Source organism: Oreochromis niloticus, linkage group LG5 (assembly GCF_001858045.2).
Source record: "Oreochromis niloticus isolate F11D_XX linkage group LG5, O_niloticus_UMD_NMBU, whole genome shotgun sequence".
NCBI classification, from domain to species: domain Eukaryota; kingdom Metazoa; phylum Chordata; class Actinopteri; order Cichliformes; family Cichlidae; genus Oreochromis; species Oreochromis niloticus.
Genome location: NC_031970.2, coordinates 11,795,551 through 11,815,232, shown reverse-complemented (window position 1 = coordinate 11,815,232; position 19,682 = coordinate 11,795,551). Strand labels below are relative to the sequence as shown.

Genomic DNA, 19,682 nt, shown 5'->3' with positions numbered 1-19,682 from the left:
TTAAATGCAATGTTGCGTGTTTTTGAAATGATACACACTTTGTATATGATCTCAGTTTCCTTATAGTTTTCACAATATAGACATTGAATGAGTGTTTCGATTTACTATGTAGCATATGGTTTAACAAGTCTGGTGGAACAATGAGAATATTCCTAAATAAAAAACATTTATGACAGACTGAGTTGTCACTTTTTTTTTGTTTAAATGCAATGGGTCATAAGTTAAGTTAAACTCCAAGAGGAAGTTTCCTTTGTGTAGTTATTTAGGTTGGAAAATGTGGCCAGTTTGATCTGTTGGAATTTGAAAACGTTATGCGACATGCCTTCTAAATGAAGCATTCAGACAAAACTGTACTGATCCACCAGAAAAAGCAGTAAAAAGATAGATTAGGGGAAAATAGACAAAACTTACTCTCAGAGACCCAGTGGGACAAACTTTCACTAATGAAGAAAGGGTGGGAAACCTCAGACAGAGATGGTAACAGTTCAAGTTGATTTGCATCCTAACCATGCACGAGTGCCGGACTATTGTCCAGAGGAATTTGGCACACTTCAGAAAACAGCTGCGTCGACCACCTCGTTTATACTCTGAAGCATCTGTTTGTGATAAAATATGAGTTAAGTGAATTTAACCAAACTGCAAACTGAAAAACAGAAAACCAAGTTTTGTATTATCAAAGAATCTGAATGTATTTGAATCATCTTTTCAAATTTTAGCATATTTGAAGGAAACCAATCATGTTGTTTCCCTCCAGATGGTTGGTGATGTCGGCCTCTGTCTCTGGTTGAGCACACGACCACCGACCATCACAAAACTCCTTTGTAGTGTACTGACCACATCATTCAGTGCTGAGTGTGGGAAAGTGAGGGCAGCTATCTGCTCACACCAACCACAAACTGAAAGGCAAAAAACACACCTGCTACATCTGGACATCAGAAAAACTGAGATAAATGCATTCTATATGTTATAATGAAACAATACTTTTCATTATTATCACTGATATTGTTTTCTAGTGTCCTTCAGCACTTGGGAAATGAATTTAGTCACTTTACAAGATGAGTTGAACCTTATGTGAGAAGGAAGAGATCAGATCTGACATTAAATATTTTTTTCCATAGAAATACCCTCAGACCATCTGATGTCTGATTGAATTTGTGTGAGAACCAAAAATGTTACTGACAGGATAATCAATGACACTAAGTGGGTGTCAGGTGAGAAATGAAAAGTTATCTTAATCAGAGAAACTCCAGTTGTGTGTTAGATCCGACAAAAGGAAAATTTGCATGTGAGGATCTGATTATATCCACACTGTCTGCAGTTCATATGTGAGCATACTCTGTTCAGAAGGCATTTAAATTTTGACCAATAAAATTTTAGATTTGTGCTGTTTAGAGCGAGACACAATCTTCAACTATGTTCTTGGTCAGTAATATGTATATTTGTACAGACTTCAACACAGATAATTGATATTTAATTCATTGACAGCTTTGACAGTTTGATTTGAAAAGCGTGTGCCGAGTCAAAGTCACTGATCTCAGCATCAGGCAGCAGATTAATCCTCTCTACAGGGTCACCACTTTCCCAGATTCACACAGAGCTTTCTGAGTCTTTTACGCTGACACACCCACCCACCCAAGAGTGCTCCATCTGCTCCCTTGAGATGTATCAATTGTCCTCTACTAATATGACCACTGAGCATGTGGTGGGCAAGATTTCTTTTCTCTAATGGACAGCTCTCTGATTGGTCAAAACTGTGAGAAACTCCAGTTAGACCAAGACCCACACATTCATATGGAGATGTGTGAGTATAAATAGGAGGGATGAAGGCAGCAGAGATCAGAGTCTCTCTACAGAGACCTCTACAGCACAGAGATCCAGCCATGGCACCTGCACTCACTCCAGTAATGACTAATTCTCAGGATCATGTGACTCTGAATCATAAGGTAAATTGGAGATTATCAGAATGTCATTCATTATTCTTTAAAGATTGTGTTTGATAAAGTTAACCTGTTCACCTGAACTATTTCATTAATGACTTTGTTCTTCTTCTTGCAGCTCACAAAGCCTCTGGTGGAGAAGATCCGCAGAGAGAGAATCAACAGCAGTATTGAACAGCTCAAGTCTCTCCTGGGTCCAGAGTTCCTCAAACAGCAGCCAGACTCCAAACTGGAGAAGGCAGACATCCTGGAGATGACCGTTTGCTTCCTGAGAAGACTGCAGCAGCAGCGTCAGGCCGCAGACTCAGCACCTGTTGATAAGGGCTATTCCAGATGTGCCCAAGAGATGGTGAACTTCCTGTCAAAGGTGGAGGTGAAGACTCAGTCCCAGAGAAACCTGCTGAACCACATCAACCAGCTGCACACTTCCTCTGATAAAAGCCTGAGTGAGGCTGACTTCTCTCCTCTGAGCTACACAGTCCAGACCAGCATCACCAAAGACAACACAGTCACCAGCTCCCTCTGGAGGCCGTGGTAGAAACCTACAGACTGGAATCACTACTAGATCATCTACACTGATCATATTGGTCAACGATTGCAGGAAAAGAAAATTCAAAGACTTGTTCTTCTGTATGTACAGAAGGTTTTTCTTTGTTTTGTTCTTCATGCAAGATGATATTTCCTGAGGAAATGATACCAACAACATCTTTCAAGCCAGAGAGAAAACCTCTTGTCATACCACAGAGATGTTTAGAGACCACGTTGGTCAAAGATCAAAGGAACTTTTTCTTCTGTATGTACAGAAGGTGTTTGTAAAACCAGGCGTAATTCACATGTTCATGTAACAAACATTTCCTATGGAAAGAATGAAACAAGCTCCTCTTTCATATTAAGAAAGAACATTTGACATTCTTGTTCCACTTTGCATTTACTGCTAATGTTTACTAGCAGTGTATGTAAAAATGTGCATCACATTGTGGTGATTTACGTTGAAATGAAGTTTATTACTTCTTGAATTTTATCATGTTGATAACACACAATTGCTTGACCTTTGCTCAGGCGTTTCTTTTCAACTAATTTTAATCTTTGTGATTATTCTGCATTGCTCTGTTATCAGAGCCAGATTTATTTTTGTCCTTTGTTTAAGAGGATTATATACCTGACACTGTAAAGTCAGTGGATTTGGTTCTGCTATTCGTATCACTTTGTGATTATTTTAATGTGATTCGTTGTAGAATCCCTTTGTTCTTTGACTTTGTTATAAAGTGCAGTTTGTGCTTATTCAAAAGTGTATTTTATGAAAATGTGATATGAAGAGTCATGTCATAATGTTTGTGTCTTTTGTAAAGATGATTGGTCCCCCACTCATTTTGAGTGCAGTGTCTTGGTGATGTTACCAAGTTATTGTTGTGATGCATCATCATTTATCTTACTCTCAGTTGAGCTTTTATATAAACTTGACACACTGTTTATCTTAATAAACAACCACTGAAATTACATCAAAGTGTTTCTGTTGAAGTCATATTCCATGTTATGCATATATGTCTTGTAATTATTGTGGATCACTCATCCAGGCATCCAATACATTCTTTTTATGGCAATATCACTATATAATTTTAAAAACAGCAAAGCTCACACCTGGACTATGGTGTGGTAGGGTGACAGGTGAGGGTTTCATGATCATATCTGGAGCTTTATTCTTATACAAATGTCATAGATATTAAAATACAATAACATTTAAATCAAATTAAGACATCTGATGAGTTATAATTATTATGTGAGTTTTTCTATATGCAATAGCTTGACCGAAGTGATCCAATGAAGTGAAAATATTACTATTATGTTCAGCTTAAGCAGTCACCATTTTTGGAGCAGTCCTTATGTGCAGGCTAAAACTTTCATGATAACTATTGTCTCGTCACATGATGGGTAAGGGGACACACTCCTATTGTTGTTCCAGTGAAACAGTAAAGGACAGAGTGTGGGAAACCAGAAGAAACTCACTCACAGAGCCCCAGTGGGACAACAGATGCTGACCTCTGTCCTGAGGAGAAACATGTTGAAAGGTAATATGATGGAATGAAAACTGATGATGGAGAACAACAGCATATTTGCATGAGATGACTTACTTTTAAACATACCAAGAATTAAAATAACATGAAAAATATTTGCTGATCTCCAAAGTTTAGTGCACTTAAGAAATAATTCAGTTTTAATTTAATGGAAGAATTTATGAAATTACGATATCTATATGCATTTTCATGATGGTAACTGATAAATATTTGTGGATTTTTTCACCCACAAACTGTGACCTACTGTTTCAATCTATAACACATATATTTACCAGAATTCACACAGATCCATACATATTGTACATGGAGAATAAAATTATATCTTGAGGGGGTTTCTCGTCTCCAGGACCAAAGAGAAGGAGGGTCACAGTTCAAGTTGATTTGCATTCTTCACCACATGGGTGTCTGACTATTGTCCAGAGGGATTTGGCACACTTCAGGAAACAGCTGCCTTGACCTTCTCCTGCATTTCAGAACATGAGATTTGGAGCATGTGAAAACATGAAAGTTTCATGATGGGCAAATTTCAGACTTTGTCCAAATGTAAACTGAAATAGAGGATCATGAATTGTATATTATTACAGAAAGAAAATATATTCCACTTTTGAAATTTGAGTAAATTTTGAGGCAACCAATCATGTTGTTTCCCTCCAGATGGTTGGTGACGTCAGGCTCTGTCTCTGTTGGAGCACACGACCACCGACCATCACAAAAGCTCCTTTCAAAGTCCTTTGTAGTGCACTGACCACATCATTCAGCACTGAGTGTGGGAAAGTGAGGGCAACTATCTGCTCACACCAACCACAAACTGAAAGGCAAAAAACACACCTGCTACATCTGGACATCAGAAAAACTGAGACAAATCCATTCGATATGTTATAATGAAACAGTACTGTTCATTATTATCACTGATATTGTTTTCTAGTGTCCTTGGGAAATGAATTTGATCACTTTGCCACATGAGTTGAACTTTATGTGAGAAGGAAAAGATCAGATCTGACATTAAAGGGATGGCTGTGGAGCGTGTGAGCAGCTTCAAGTTCCTGGGAGTCCACATCTCTGAGGATCTCATCTGGACGACCAACTGCTCCAAGCTGGTCAAGAAGGCTCACCAGCGCCTCTTCTTCTTGAGGACTCTGAGGAAGAACCACCTGTCCTCAGACATCCTGGTGAACTTCTATCGCTGCACCATCGAGAGCATCCTGACCAACTGTATAACAGTCTGGTACGGGAACTGCTCTGCCTCGGACCGGAAGGCGTTGCAGAGGGTCGTGAAAACTGCCCAGCGCATCGCCGGAGCACCACTTCCTGCCATAAAGGACATCTACAGGAAGCGGTGTCTGAAAAGGGCTGGGAAAATCATCAAAGACCCCAGTCACCCATCACATGGACTCTTCACCCTCCTGCCCTCTGGGAGGTGCTACAGGAGCCTCCGGACTAAGACCACCAGGTACCGGAACAGCTTCTTCCCCACAGCTGTCAGACTCCTGAACTCTGCCTCCTGACATCTGACCCACGTTAAACTCATGGACTGAACATACACACACCCACAACCACTAGCACTTTACCACGACTGTATAGTTCTGTGTAGATAATCATTCTGTACATACGATAATTTTTAATCCCACAACTGTTTATAACTTACATAGTCGACATTCTGTATAACTGTATATCTCAGATTTCTGTATAGTTTTTATTTCATATTTATATCCTGTTCATAGCCTGTACATAGCTTGTACTCACTACAGCCTGTACATACTTATAGTTAGATTATTCATAACATACTTCACACTGTGTACATTATAACATACCATAATAGACCCATTTCTGTAATATACTTACACATCTCTATTATTGCTAATTTATATTGTAATATATCTATATCACGGCTAAAGCACTTTCTGGATGGATGCAAACTGCATTTCGTTGCCCTGTACCTGTGACATGTGCAATGACAATAAAGTTGAATTCTAATTCTAATTCTAATTCTAAATGATTTTTACAATAGAAATACCCACAGACAGTCAGATGTGTGATTGAGTTTGTGTGAGAACCAAAAAATGTTACTTTCAGGATAATCAATGACACTAAGTGGGTGTCAGGTGAGAAATGAAAAGTTATCTTAATCAGAGAAACAGTTTGATTTGAAAAGCGTGTGCCGAGTCAAAGTCACTGATCGCAGCATCAGGTAGCAGATTAATCCTCTCTGCAGGGTCACCACTTTCCCAGATTCACACAGAGCTTTCTGAGTCTTTGACGCTGACACACCCACCCAAAAGTGCTCCATCTGCTCCCTTGGGATGTATCAATTGTCCTCTACTAATATGACCACTGAGCATGTGGTGGGCAAGATTTCTTTTCTCTAATGGACAGCTCTCTGATTGGTCAAAACTGTGAGAAACTCCAGTTAGACCAAGACCCACACATTCATATGGAGATGTGGGAGTATAAATAGGAGGGATGAAGGCAGCAGAGATCAGAGTCTCTCTACAGAGACCTCTACAGCACAGAGATCCAGCCATGGCATCTACAGTCTCTCCAGTAATGACTAATTCTCAGCAACATCTCGCTCTGACTCATAAGGTAAATTGGAGATCAGATCAGAATGTCATTCATTATTCTTTAAAGATTGCATTTGATAAAGCTTAACCTGTTCACCTGAACTATTTCATTAATGACTTTCTTCTTCTTCTTGCAGCTCACAAAGCCTCTGGTGGAGAAGATCCGCAGAGAGAGAATCAACAGCAGTATTGAACAGCTCAAGTCTCTCCTGGGTCCAGAGTTCCTCAAACAGCAGCCAGACTCCAAACTGGAGAAGGCAGACATCCTGGAGATGACCGTTAGCATCCTGAGAAGACTGCAGCAGCAGCGTCAGGCCGCAGACTCAGCACCTGTTGATAAGGGCTATTCCGGGTGTGCCCAAGAGATGGTGAACTTCCTGTCAAAGGTGGAGGTGAAGACTCAGTCCCAGAGAAACCTGCTGAACCACATCAACCAGCTGCACACTTCCTCTGATAAAAGCCTGAGTGAGGCTGACTTCTCTCCTCTGAGCTACACAGTCCAGACCAGCATCACCAAAGACAACACAGTCACCAGCTCCCTCTGGAGGCCGTGGTAGAAACCTACAGACTGGAATCACTACTAGATCATCTACACTGATCATATTGGTCAACGATTGCAGGAAAAGAAAATTCAAAAACTTGTTCTTCTGTATGTACAGAAGGTTTTTCTTTGTTTTGTTCTTCATGCAAGATGATATTTCCTGAGGAAATGATACCAACAACATCTTTCAAGCCAGAGAGAAAACCTCTTGTCATACCACAGAGATGTTTAGAGACCACGTTGGTCAAAGATCAAAGGAACTTTTTCTTCTGTATGTACAGAAGGTGTTTGTAAAACCAGGCGTAATTCACATGTTCATGTAACAAACATTTCCTATGGAAAGAATGAAACAAGCTCCTCTTTCATATTAAGAAAGAACATTTGACATTCTTGTTCCACTTTGCATTTACTGCTAATGTTTACTAGCAGTGTATGTAAAAATGTGCATCACATTGTGGTGATTTACGTTGAAATGAAGTTTATTACTTCTTGAATTTTATCATGTTGATAACACACAATTGCTTGACCTTTGCTCAGGCGTTTCTTTTCAACTAATTTTAATCTTTGTGATTATTCTGCATTGCTCTGTTATCAGAGCCAGACTTATTTTTGTCCTTTGTTTAAGAGGATTATATACCTGACACTGTAAAGTCAGTGGATTTGGTTCTGCTATTCGTATCACTTTGTGATTATTTTAATGTGATTCGTTGTAGAATCCCTTTGTTCTTTGACTTTGTTATAAAGTGCAGTTTGTGCTTATTCAAAAGTGTATTTTATGAAAATGTGATATGAAGAGTCATGTCATAATGTTTGTGTCTTTTGTAAAGATGATTGGTCCCCCACTCATTTTGAGTGCAGTGTCTTGGTGATGTTACCAAGTTATTGTTGTGATGCATCATCATTTATCTTACTCTCAGTTGAGCTTTTATATAAACTTGACACACTGTTTATCTTAATAAACAACCACTGAAATTACATCAAAGTGTTTCTGTTGAAGTCATATTCCATGTTATGCATATATGTCTTGTAATTATTGTGGATCACTCATCCAGGCATCCAATACATTCTTTTTATGGCAATATCACTATATAATTTTAAAAACAGCAAAGCTCACACCTGGACTAGGGTGTGGTAGGGTGACAGGTGAGGGTTTCATGATCATATCTGGAGCTTTATTCTTATACAAATGTCATAGATATTAAAATACAATAACATTTAAATCAAATTAAGACATCTGATGAGTTATAATTATTATGTGAGTTTTTCTATATGCAATAGCTTGACCGAAGTGATCCAATGAAGTGAAAATATTACTATTATGTTCAGCTTAAGCAGTCACCATTTTTGGAGCAGTCCTTATGTGCAGGCTAAAACTTTCATGATAACTATTGTCTCGTCACATGATGGGTAAGGGGACACACTCCTATTGTTGTTCCAGTGAAACAGTAAAGGACAGAGTGTGGGAAACCAGAAGAAACTCACTCACAGAGCCCCAGTGGGACAACAGATGCTGACCTCTGTCCTGAGGAGAAACATGTTGAAAGGTAATATGATGGAATGAAAACTGATGATGGAGAACAACAGCATATTTGCATGAGATGACTTACTTTTAAACATACCAAGAATTAAAATAACATGAAAAATATTTGCTGATCCCCAAAGTTTTGTAGCACTTAAGAAATAATTCAGTTTTAATTTAATGGAAGAATTTATGAAATTACGATATCTATATGCATTTTCATGATGGTAACTTTGAAATGTTTTTGATTTTTTCACCCACCAACTGTAACCTGCTGTTTCAATGTATTATACATATATTTACCAGAATTCACACAGATCCATACATATTGTACATGGAGAATAATATTAAATCTTCAGGAGCCTTTTTCTTCTCCAGGACCAAAGAGAAGGAGGGTCACAGTTCAAGTTGATTTGCATTCTTCACCACATGGGTGTCTGACTATTGTCCAGAGGGATTTGGCACACTTCAGGAAACAGCTGCCTTGACCTTCTCCTGCATTTCAGAACATGAGATTTGGAGCATGTGAAAACATGAAAGTTTCATGATGGGCAAATTTCAGACTTTGTCCAAATGTAAACTGAAATAGAGGATCATGAATTGTATATTATTACAGAAAGAAAATATATTCCACTTTTGAAATTTGAGTAAATTTTGAGGCAACCAATCATGTTGTTTCCCTCCAGATGGTTGGTGACGTCAGACTCTGTCTCTGTTGGAGCACACGACCACCGACCATCACAAAAGCTCCTTTCAAAGTCCTTTGTAGTGCACTGACCACATCATTCAGCACTGAGTGTGGGAAAGTGAGGGCAACTATCTGCTCACACCAACCACAAACTGAAAGGCAAAAAACACACCTGCTACATCTGGACATCAGAAAAACTGAGATAAATCCATTCTATATATTAAAATGAAACAGTACTGTTCATTATTATCACTGATATTGTTTTCTAGTGTCCTTCAGCACTTGGGAAATGAATTTGGTCACTTTGCCACATGAGTTGAACCTTATGTGAGAAGGAAAAGATCAGATCTGACATTAAATGATTTTTTTTCCATAGAAATACCCACAGACCATCTGATGTCTGATTGGGTTTGTGTGAGAACCAGTAATGTTACTTTCAGGATAATCAATGACACTAAGTGGGTGTCAGGTGAGAAATGAAAAGTTATCTTAATCAGAGAAACAGTTTGATTTGAAAAGCGTGTGCCGAGTCAAAGTCCCTGATCTCAGCATCAGGTAGCAGATTAATCCTCTCTGCAGGGTCACCACTTTCCCAGATTCACACAGAGCTTTCTGAGTCTTTTACGCTGACACACCCACCCACCCAAGAGTGCTCCATCTGTTCCCTTGGGATGTATCAATTGTCCCCTACTAATATGACCACTGAGCATGTGGTGGGCAAGATTTCTTTCCTCTAATGGACAGCTCTCTGATTGGTCAAAACTGTGAGAAACTCCAGTCAGACCAAGACCCACACATTCATATGGAGATGTGGGAGTATAAATAGGAGGGATGAAGGCAGCAGAGATCAGAGTCTCTCTACAGAGACCTCTACAGCACAGAGATCCAGCCATGGCACCTACACTCACTCCAGTAATGACTAATTCTCAGGATCATGTGACTTTGACTCATAAGGTAAATTGGAGATCATCTGAATGTCATCCATTATTCTTTAAAGATTGCATTTGATAAAGCTAAACCTGTTCACCTGAACTATTTCATTAATGACTTTGTTCTTCTTCTTGCAGCTCACAAAGCCTCTGGTGGAGAAGATCCGCAGAGAGAGAATCAACAGCAGTATTGAACAGCTCAAGTCTCTCCTGGGTCCAAAGTTCCTCAAACAGCAGCCAGACTCCAAACTGGAGAAGGCAGACATCCTGGAGATGACCGTTAGCATCCTGACTAGACTGCAGCAGCAGCGTCAGGCCGCAGACTCAGCAGTTCTTGACAAGGGCTATTCCAGATGTGCCCAAGAGATGGTGAACTTCCTGTCAAAGGTGGAGGTGAAGACTCAGTCCCAGAGAAACCTGCTGAACCACATCAACCAGCTGCACACTTCCTCTGATAAAAGCCTGAGTGAGGCTGACTTCTCTCCTCTGAGCTACACAGTCCAGACCAGCATCACCAAAGACAACACAGTCACCAGCTCCCTCTGGAGGCCGTGGTAGAAACCTACAGACTTCAATCAGCCTTACTAACTTCAATGATCATATTGGTTAAAGAATTCAGAGCAGAGTTCTTCTGAAATTCAGAGATTTTTAAGATTTTTCCTCTTGTTCATACAGAACAGTTTACTTTGTTTTGTTTTTAGTGGAAGATTTTTTTCCTGAGGAAATCAAAGAAACAACATATTTTGTTTTTTGAAACAAAATATCTTGTCATGCACATTGCATGAATGAAATCTGATTGCATCTGCAATTATTAATAATACCTACTCTTCAGGTACTGATGATGTTATATTAACATTTGTTATCTTTAGTTTGTTATTGACCCAAACAATAACTTTTGACTAAAGACAGAAAGCATCATGTCAACATGAAAGACCATGTTGGTTAAAGATTACAGAATTCTGCTTCAGAAAACTTTCTTCTGTATGTACAGATGTTTTCTTAACCTGTTATTCTGCTTTTTCATGTAAAAAAAAACTACAAAAAATAATTCCTATGGGAATGACACAATGTCAGATTATTTTTCATTTTTAGAATCATTAGTGTATCAATTAAATGCAGTTAAGTTGATAAATACACTGTATAGACAGTGGATTGACTTATTTGGATCACTTTGTGATTGTTTTAAGATGATGCCCTTTGGAGCATGTTTTATGAAAGTCTGATATGAAGATTCATGTCATGCTGTTGGTGTCTTTTGTAAAGATGACTGATCCTCCACTCATTTTGAGTACAGTGTCTGTTGTTACCAGGCTGTTGTGATGTATCATCACCTCTATCTACCTCCAGTTGGAGACTTTATAAAATGTTAATACTGAGTGTGTCTTAATAAAGGAATATTGTGATCATACAAGGTTTTGTTCATTTGTCAATCCATAATTCAATCAAAAAGTGGAAATTCACAACTAGAAGAGGACTTCATTTAAATATAAAAATTCAAACATAAATATTTTGTGTTTTTTTTCTTCAGCTTCAAATATCAACAAATTATTGGCCACCACTTTGGAGCAGTCCCCAGGCCATGGGAGGGCCAAAACTTCAACGATAACTATTGTCTTTTAATGTTATGGGTAAGGAGACACGCTTCCATTGTTCTTCCTGTGAAAGCAGTGAAAGGATGCAGTGTGGGAAACCAGAAGAAACTCACTCACAGAGCCCCAGTGGGGACAATGAATGTTGATCTCTGTCCTTGGTAGACAGAGTGAAATGCAATATGGTGGCATAATACTGAAAACTGATCATGTTAAACATATAGGTGTTAAGATACTTAATAACCAGTTGTAACATATTGATATCTTCCTGTATGTTCCTATGTTGCTAAATATAAAGCTGTTTTAACATGGCAAATATTTATTTTTATTAATCAGTGTCCAAAATTAATGTACATAAAATGTGTCACTAACATCCTTTCAGTGGTGGATTGTTGGAACACTTTAGAACCAAGGTAGGCTGTGAGTCCTTAACTATCGAGCACTAGTTGATTATGTGTATTCCAAATTTTCCCCATCAAGTGTAATAGTTAGGTGCAGATTATTTTAGTTATAAAAAAAGATTTGGTTTTGACAATAGTTTTGGATTTTGATCAGGCCCGGTCATGCCAACCAATCATGTACTTTCCCTCCAGATGGTTAGTGACGTCACACTGTTTCAGTCAAAGCACAGCCAAACCTTTACATAAGCTCTTTTCAGGGTCCTTTTGTCATGCACTGACCACATTATTCAATACTGAGTGTGGGAAACCGAGAGCAGACAAACCAAAGACAGAGGACACAGATGTGACGTGGACAAGATGACTTTGTCCAGCTCCTACTAGCAATTTTCAGCACTCACAATAAATTCAAAGAGAGAGAAAAGGTTTGAAAACGGCATACAGAAAACTCAAATACAAAAAACATTTCATGATTACATAGTATTATTATAGTTTACAGTGTGAACTTGTAGCTACAAAGTCGTGAATTGGTGCATATGACTTTGTAAACATCTACCTTGCTTTATGTGAAACACAATCTGTTTGTGTCTTTTATAAAGACAGCTGTTTCTCTGTTCAGTACAGCGAGCAGACATGTTTTTTTTTGTTGACGTTTAACATAAATATTTTTAAAAAACATGCCAATTTATATAAATGTATAATTTTATATAAATTCATGTTTAAACCAAGCTATCAATTTTCAAGAAATTTAACAGACAATCAAACTACACGTGTTTTGTTTCACTAAATTATCAAAGTCTGAAGCAATTTAATCCAAACTCATTTAATGAAGCTGAATTATTCGTTTTGTGTCACTGTAGTTAATTGAACAACATTAAGCCATCAAACCAATTCATGTTTTTGTGCATTCGTGCATGTTTTCATTTTTTTAAAAATGTAACTTTAAACATGTCCCTTTTTAAGGACCTCAGACAATGTATCTAATGTGTTGTATAATGAGGCACACTTCTATTGTTCTTCCAGTGAAAGCAGTGAAAGGGAAGTGTGTGGGAAACCAGGCAAAACTCACTCACATAGCTGCTGTGGGACAATAGATCCAGACCTTTGCCCTGACAGATTAACAAGGAATCAGGAGTCTAAACCCCCTCAAATTACAAAATCACATGGGCCATCATACTTTTTCTTTTTCTAACTAAGAGAATAACAGCTGAAGTCCAAGTTACAGTATAGTGCTTATGATATCTGTTGGCTTTCCAAAAGGAAACAATTCCTTTATCATTACAAACAATAGTTTAAATAAACAATGCTTGATCAAACTCAAAATGTGTTATAGATGTATATCCTGGGGTTCAAGAAATGCATTCAAGGCTTAATGGGCAATTATTTGCTGAGAAGCTCATCCACTGTGTAGCACCTGCACGTGTGCAGTCCATTAATGAAAGTCTATTTGTAGGCAGGCACCTGCTAATTTTGGGGGACTGTGGCAAAAGCACCAGCAGCTTTTTATTACTGCAAAGGGATTTGGCACACTTCAGCAATCCCCATGAACACCCCATCACCCACCCACCCAACACACACACACACACACACACACACACACACACACCTTTCAGTGATTAATGTACAGCATTGACACCTTTTTTGAGGTGAAAAAGAATGAACATAATTAAAAGCAGAAAGCATCACGTCCACGTCTTTTCATGGTATGTCAGAATGACCCAACCAGACTCTTTCCCTCCAAGGGTCTGTTCTGTACAGAAAACCAGTGCGGAAAACTAAGTTTAGCTTGTTTAGCTAACTCCCACTGACTGCACAGCACAAAATCCTCCAGCTGTTTCCCTGATACTAAACTACTGTCCCCTGTGAATGCTGCTGACCCAGGTCAGATTCTGAGTACAGAGTACAGGATAAAGAACCACAGGTGGCACCTGTAATCACTGCAGCAATCATCTATGCTAAGAAACCCTCTGACCCACAAGGTAAATTTAGGATTCAGTAGAACAAACAGAACATGATTTGTTTTGTTTGATGAAATGACAGTCACCAACTGGTTATTTGATGATCTTGGTATTCTTTATGCAGATCAGAAATCCTTTTGTGGAGAAGTTACATAGAGAGGAAATCAACACTTCCACTGAGCAGCTTAAGTCTTTCCTTGGTCCAGAGTTCCTTAAACAGCATCCAGACTCCAAACTGGAAAAAGTGGCTCCTGTGAGTCCAAACCAGCATCACCAAAGACAAGAATGTCTTCAAAAGTGGCCTCTGGAGACCATGGTAGACACCTACAGAGTGGAGCCAATAACGGACAGGCTGTGGATTTTAACTTACATATTAGCTTGTGCTTATTTCTATTAGTTAAATAATTGTGGAAATACAAATCACTCAGACAGCTGCAAATGAATTGGTTTTTATGTCATTGTAGTTCTATGATATTGCTGCTATCCACCAGGAATCTTGAATACTAAAATTCTGATGTGGTTGATGGTCATTAATCAGTCATAATTCACAATGTGTGACAGTGATTGCAACCTGAAAATATGATGTGAAACTACTCTGATTATGGCAAATTTTCACCACAATTTCAAATTTTACAACCACTCAGAGCCAACCAATGGGATCTTTTCCCTCCAGATGGTTGGTGATGCAATGCTTTCTTTCTACAGCAACACACAGGCAGCATCTGCCACTAAAGTCTCTTTGTGGCTCACTGACAACAGCACAGGGAGTCAGTGTGGGAAACCCAGATTAACGTGTTACTCCCATTGACAAAATGGGATATTAGTTTTCTTTACAGGGTTTCTATTTTCTGAGATTCAGATAGAGCTCTGGGAGTACCTCTGTGTCCCAGAGTCTATCGCCTGTTCCCCTGATCTCTAACCATTGTTCCCTGGGCAATAACAGGAGCATGATGCCACTGACCATGCCTTATATCTCTCTGATTGGCTCAGACTGAGAAAACTCAAGCAGGGAAAGACCCACACATTCATATAGAGATGGTGAAGTATAAATGGGAGGGATGACACCAGAAATCAGGTTCTGTCCACTGAGACCTTTACAGCACAGCGATCCAACTACAGTCACTACTGCAATGATCAACTATCAGGAGAAAGTGACTCCAACTCATAAGGTAAATCAAAAATTGATGCAATTGTCAAAAACTTTTAATAAATGATATACTTTTTCACTAAAACAAAAGTCTTGAACAATTTTTTTTAATGTATTTTCTACTTTCTGCAGCTGGGAAAGCCTCTGGTGGAGAAGTTGTGCAAAGACAGAATTAAGTCCTGCGTTGAGCAGCTGAAGTTTATCCTGGGTCCAGAGTTCTTCAAACAGCAGCCGGACTCCAAACTGGAGAAAGCAGAAATCCTGGAGATGACTGTTTGCTTCCTGAACAAAGCTACAGCAGCAGAGCCAATAGCAGAGCTGATAGCAGAGAAGCCTGCTGACCCATTTCAACAAGCTGCACTGGTGCTCTGACAAGAACCTGAGAAAGGCTGACTCTCTCCTCTGAGCTCCACCGTCCAGACCAGCATCACCAAAAACTAATGTTCAAACAACAGCGCCCTCTGGCGGTCAATAATAAAAGCAGTGAATAGTCAACAACCAGAATAAACTTGTCTGCAGAGCCCTTCTGGACCATTAGATACAGACCTTAGCCCTGAAAGAACAGAGCTTAAAACGTTTGTTCTTTTACGACAATCAATTTAACATCAAGCCTTTGATTAAAACTGTTACTCTAGTTTTTTATATATCATACCACTTATTTTGTTCAGTAAACTGTTTCATTTGCAGAGTTTGAGATAGATCTTTATTTTTTAGGTCAAACTATTACAAAATAATTTAGCAATACATTACAGTAATTAAAAAATTTAGTTACAGCATTTTTTAAATGACACAGCTGTAGTGGACCCGTTGTTGTTATATTTGTTTTAACTACAAAGGTTCCAGAGCTCATAGTTAGCACAGAGGATGAAGCTGTATCCCGTTACATTTAAGACTATGTGAGGTTTAAGTTAAGGGGAAACAACTTCAGTTTCTAAATAATCTAATTCCAACCACAGGCTGCAGCTGTGCATATTTTTTTCAGCTGCTGCAACATCTGACCTTTTGTTGCTTAAGTAAACTTTGGGTGACAAAAAGTTGAAGGCCATCTAATACTGTTAATATTTTTTGCTTAAGTTATTTATCTCAATTTTGACAGGGCATGACATTCAGTTTTATTTTTACATATTGATTAATAGGTAAATATTTTAAAAGATGATTCTGTGGGAGAATTTTCAACCTGCAACAGGGCACAAGAGTTATTCTTTTTTTATTATTTAATTATTAATGGTTAATTGAATACTTTGGAGAAAAGAGTAGGACATATTCACCCCACCAGTTGTGAATTAATCCACCAGAAGCACTGAACACACTTCATGAAACTGCCACCACCACCACCACCACCCCACCCCCTGGATCCTAAGAGGTGAAATTTTGATGTAGTTGATGGTCAGTAATCATGATTAGCATTAGAGGTATAAAATGTGTAGCTGATTGCAAACTGAAAATAATACTTTCCAAATAGTTGTACCCTAATTTGATTACTTTAAGAATGATTTTTTTTATTATAAATTTGAATTGTAACAACTGTCCAAGACAGCCAATGAGATTCTTTCCCTCCAGGTGGTTAGTGATGTAACCTCATGTTTCTATAACAACCCACAGCATCTGCAACAGAAGTTCTTTTGTGGTTCATTGACAATAACACGGGTGTGGGAAACTGAAATTAACTTGCTACTCATGCTGACTATACGGCACGTGTCAAAAGACATGACTGCATCTGGTCGGCTACATGATCATTTTCCAGAGACATTATGATTTAATTAATTAGTACAACACCAAAATATATTCTTGCATTTGTAAAAAAAAAATATATATATTTATATATATAAAAAAATTTGTAACTCTTTATACAATAGTATAAATGAAATTATCAGTTGAAATCAAATTGATGATTTACAGTTTCCCTTAAAATGAATCTCATTATAAACAACACATGCAAAATAAACCATTAATCCCATTATTTCATTTTTACCCATAATTTTTACATTAAAACATGAATGTTTTTCCCTGACGTGTGATGGGATAATCAGCGTGTGCTCGGTCAAAACCATTGATCCCAGTATCAGGCAGCAGATCTCCTTTCCCTACAGGGTCACCCCTTTCCCATAATCACACAGAGATCTGTTACACTCGCTTCGTTTACCCACAGTCTTCCACCTGTTCTCCTGAGACCTCACTATTATCCCCCAGGCATTAACGGCAGCATGCTGCTGGCTCCACATGCCTTATTGTCTCGCAGAGCACTCTGATTGGCTCAGACTGTGGGAAACCTCAACCAGACTAAGACCCACACATTCATATGGAGATGCTGTAGTATAAATGGGAGGGATGAAACCAGCAGAGACCAGATTCTCTCTACAGAGATCTCCACAGCACAGAGATCCAGGCATGGCACCTAAAATCCCTGCAGCACTTAACAGTTCTGAGGAGCATCTGACTCTGACTCACAAGGTAAATTAAAAATTAGTGGAATTTGTTTTCTAAAAATTTTTTATCAATTATATTTTCTTGCTAACACAAAACTCCCGAACACGTTTATTAATTGCATTATTCCTCTTCTTTGCAGCTCAGAAAGCCTCTGGTGGAGAAGTTACGCAGAGAGCGAATCAACACCTGCATTGAGCAGCTCAAGTCTCTCCTGGGTCCAGAGTTCCTCAAACAGCAGCCAGACTCCAAACTGGAGAAAGCAGACATCCTGGAGATGACCGTTTGCTTCCTGACACAGCTACAGCAGCAGAGAAACCTGCTGACGCACTGCAACAAGCTGCAGACTGCCTCTGATGAGAAGCTGAAAGAGGCTGACTTCTCTCCTCTGAGCTCCACAGTCCAGAACATGATCACCAAAAACAAATGTCCAATCAACAGCGCCCTCTGGAGGCCATGGTAGACACTACAAACTGGAGTTAATACCAAGAAAAAAAGACCATATTGGTCAAACGTGACAGGACTGAATTATTTGAACTTTCTGTGTTCTTGTGTGTGTGCAAAACGACATTTCCTGAGGAAATGACAGCAATAGAGCCTTTCGTGTTAAGGAAGAAAACATCTTGTCATGCATGTAGCATGAATGAAATCTGATTGCATCAGCGATTATTATCAATGCCTAATGTACGTGTTATAGTAACATAGTTGTATATATAGTACTATAGTTTTTGTCTGTTTTTTTTCTGTGCAAGATGACATTTCCTGAGGAAATGACATCTTTCACATTAAGAAAGAAAACCTCATGTCATGCATGTTGCATGAACCAAATGTAGTATTTTGTTTGTTTGTTTTTGACCATTGTGATCTAAGATTTAAATGTCCTTTTTCTGGACTGATTGTAATAATGGACTTAACCTCCATTTAATATCAAAACGGATCTGTTCTAAGATCCGGTTGTTTATCCTTTTAATTATAAAAGGCTTGATATGACAATTTTAACCCCTACTATTCACTGAGGATTAAACGGTACATTATTTGTACCTTTTGATAAACACTGATCACTTTGTGATTACTGAAAAACAATCTGTTTTAAGATTAATATTTTAGCATTTTATTGAAAAATGTTTCATACTGTCAGCTTTTTTGTGATAGGTGTTTTTTTTCTTTTGGGAATGTAAATGTGATCTGTTTGAAGGTCAATATTAATAGTTTTAATACTGATTAATGTGTTCTTAAATGCTGTTAATATTTTGTCTTTCACAAAGACGGTGTTCCTTCACTCTCTCTGAGTACAGTGTGTCTTGTAGAAATCTACAAGTTGTCGTTGTGATGTATCATCACTTCCTGTTTAAAGCATTTTGTTTTATGTGGCTCTTGTTAAATAAACAAACACTGCCAAGTGAAAACTTTATTTCCATGTTGTTGTTTGTTGTGGTTTTCATAAGTAATGGTAATAAGATGTACTCCATTCACTTCCAATTTAGGTCAATTTAAGGGGTGTTTATCACTGATCTTTGTTTAATTTACATATCCAATTAAAAATGTTGCAGTCTAAAAACTATTTAGGTTAGAGCATACAAAAGAAAAACAAGGTTCAATCCTTTTTTTAATGAGGGGAAATTTCTGGATATTTGGGTTTTTAAAACAAAAATAAAAGACACTTTTTAGACACTGCTACTTTGATAAAATCAAGTGTTTCTGGTGTGTTTAAAGTAAAAGCTTTCACTTCCATGAAACCATCACAAACTAAATCTAATGACATGCAGACTAAGACACACTTCTATTGTTCCTGTAGTGAAAGCACTGAAAGGACGAACTGTGGGAAACCAGAAGAAACTCACTCACAGAGCCTCAGAGGAACAATAGATCCAGACCTTTGCCCTGAAGTGACAGCGGATAAAAAGGAGCCTGACTCCATA

At 38.3% G+C, this 19,682-nt stretch overlaps 4 protein-coding genes across 5 annotated transcripts; all 4 read left to right on the top strand.

Moving 5' to 3' along the window:
- The first annotated feature begins 1,757 nt into the window (after window positions 1-1,757).
- On the top strand, window positions 1,758-3,420 carry LOC109202132 (transcription factor HES-5-like). The gene is made up of 2 exons (XM_019358482.2): window positions 1,758-1,943; window positions 2,056-3,420. Exons 1-2 carry the CDS (start codon window positions 1,821-1,823, stop codon window positions 2,473-2,475), a joined length of 543 nt encoding a protein of 180 aa, XP_019214027.2. The 5' UTR covers window positions 1,758-1,820; the 3' UTR covers window positions 2,476-3,420.
- A 2,926-nt stretch (window positions 3,421-6,346) lies between these two features.
- On the top strand, window positions 6,347-8,072 carry LOC109202143 (transcription factor HES-5-like). The gene is made up of 2 exons (XM_019358503.2): window positions 6,347-6,592; window positions 6,708-8,072. Exons 1-2 carry the CDS (start codon window positions 6,470-6,472, stop codon window positions 7,125-7,127), a joined length of 543 nt encoding a protein of 180 aa, XP_019214048.2. The 5' UTR covers window positions 6,347-6,469; the 3' UTR covers window positions 7,128-8,072.
- A 279-nt stretch (window positions 8,073-8,351) lies between these two features.
- LOC109202243 (transcription factor HES-5) lies at window positions 8,352-11,655 on the top strand. 2 transcript variants are annotated; one of them, XM_019359111.2, is made up of 3 exons: window positions 8,352-8,655; window positions 9,009-10,272; window positions 10,386-11,655. In XM_019359111.2, the coding sequence occupies exons 2-3, from the start codon at window positions 10,150-10,152 to the stop codon at window positions 10,803-10,805; spliced, it is 543 nt and encodes a 180-aa protein (XP_019214656.2). In that variant the 5' UTR covers window positions 8,352-8,655; window positions 9,009-10,149; the 3' UTR covers window positions 10,806-11,655. The 2 variants fall into 2 exon arrangements, with proteins under 2 accessions (XP_019214656.2, XP_025763385.1); XM_025907600.1 differs by having other exon boundaries at window positions 8,990-10,272.
- Window positions 11,656-17,643: 5,988 nt separating this feature from the next.
- Window positions 17,644-19,162, top strand: LOC100708805 (transcription factor HES-4-like). Its single transcript, XM_003447671.4, has 2 exons — window positions 17,644-17,790; window positions 17,906-19,162. Exons 1-2 carry the CDS (start codon window positions 17,659-17,661, stop codon window positions 18,224-18,226), a joined length of 453 nt encoding a protein of 150 aa, XP_003447719.2. The 5' UTR covers window positions 17,644-17,658; the 3' UTR covers window positions 18,227-19,162.
- The last annotated feature ends 520 nt before the right edge of the window (window positions 19,163-19,682 follow it).

Excerpts from the sequence above, each read along its gene's own strand:
- LOC109202132 (XM_019358482.2), top strand. The coding sequence starts at position 1,821 with ATGAAGGCAGCAGAGATCAGAGTCTCTCTACAGAGACCTCTACAGCAC. Across the intron at positions 1,944-2,055 it reads ATGTGACTCTGAATCATAAG|CTCACAAAGCCTCTGGTGGA; the intron begins GTAAATTGGAGA and ends TTCTTCTTGCAG.
- LOC109202143 (XM_019358503.2), top strand. The coding sequence starts at position 6,470 with ATGAAGGCAGCAGAGATCAGAGTCTCTCTACAGAGACCTCTACAGCAC. Across the intron at positions 6,593-6,707 it reads ATCTCGCTCTGACTCATAAG|CTCACAAAGCCTCTGGTGGA; the intron begins GTAAATTGGAGA and ends TTCTTCTTGCAG.
- LOC109202243 (XM_019359111.2), top strand. The coding sequence starts at position 10,150 with ATGAAGGCAGCAGAGATCAGAGTCTCTCTACAGAGACCTCTACAGCAC. Across the intron at positions 10,273-10,385 it reads ATGTGACTTTGACTCATAAG|CTCACAAAGCCTCTGGTGGA; the intron begins GTAAATTGGAGA and ends TTCTTCTTGCAG.
- LOC100708805 (XM_003447671.4), top strand. The coding sequence starts at position 17,659 with ATGGGAGGGATGAAACCAGCAGAGACCAGATTCTCTCTACAGAGATCT. Across the intron at positions 17,791-17,905 it reads ATCTGACTCTGACTCACAAG|CTCAGAAAGCCTCTGGTGGA; the intron begins GTAAATTAAAAA and ends TCTTCTTTGCAG.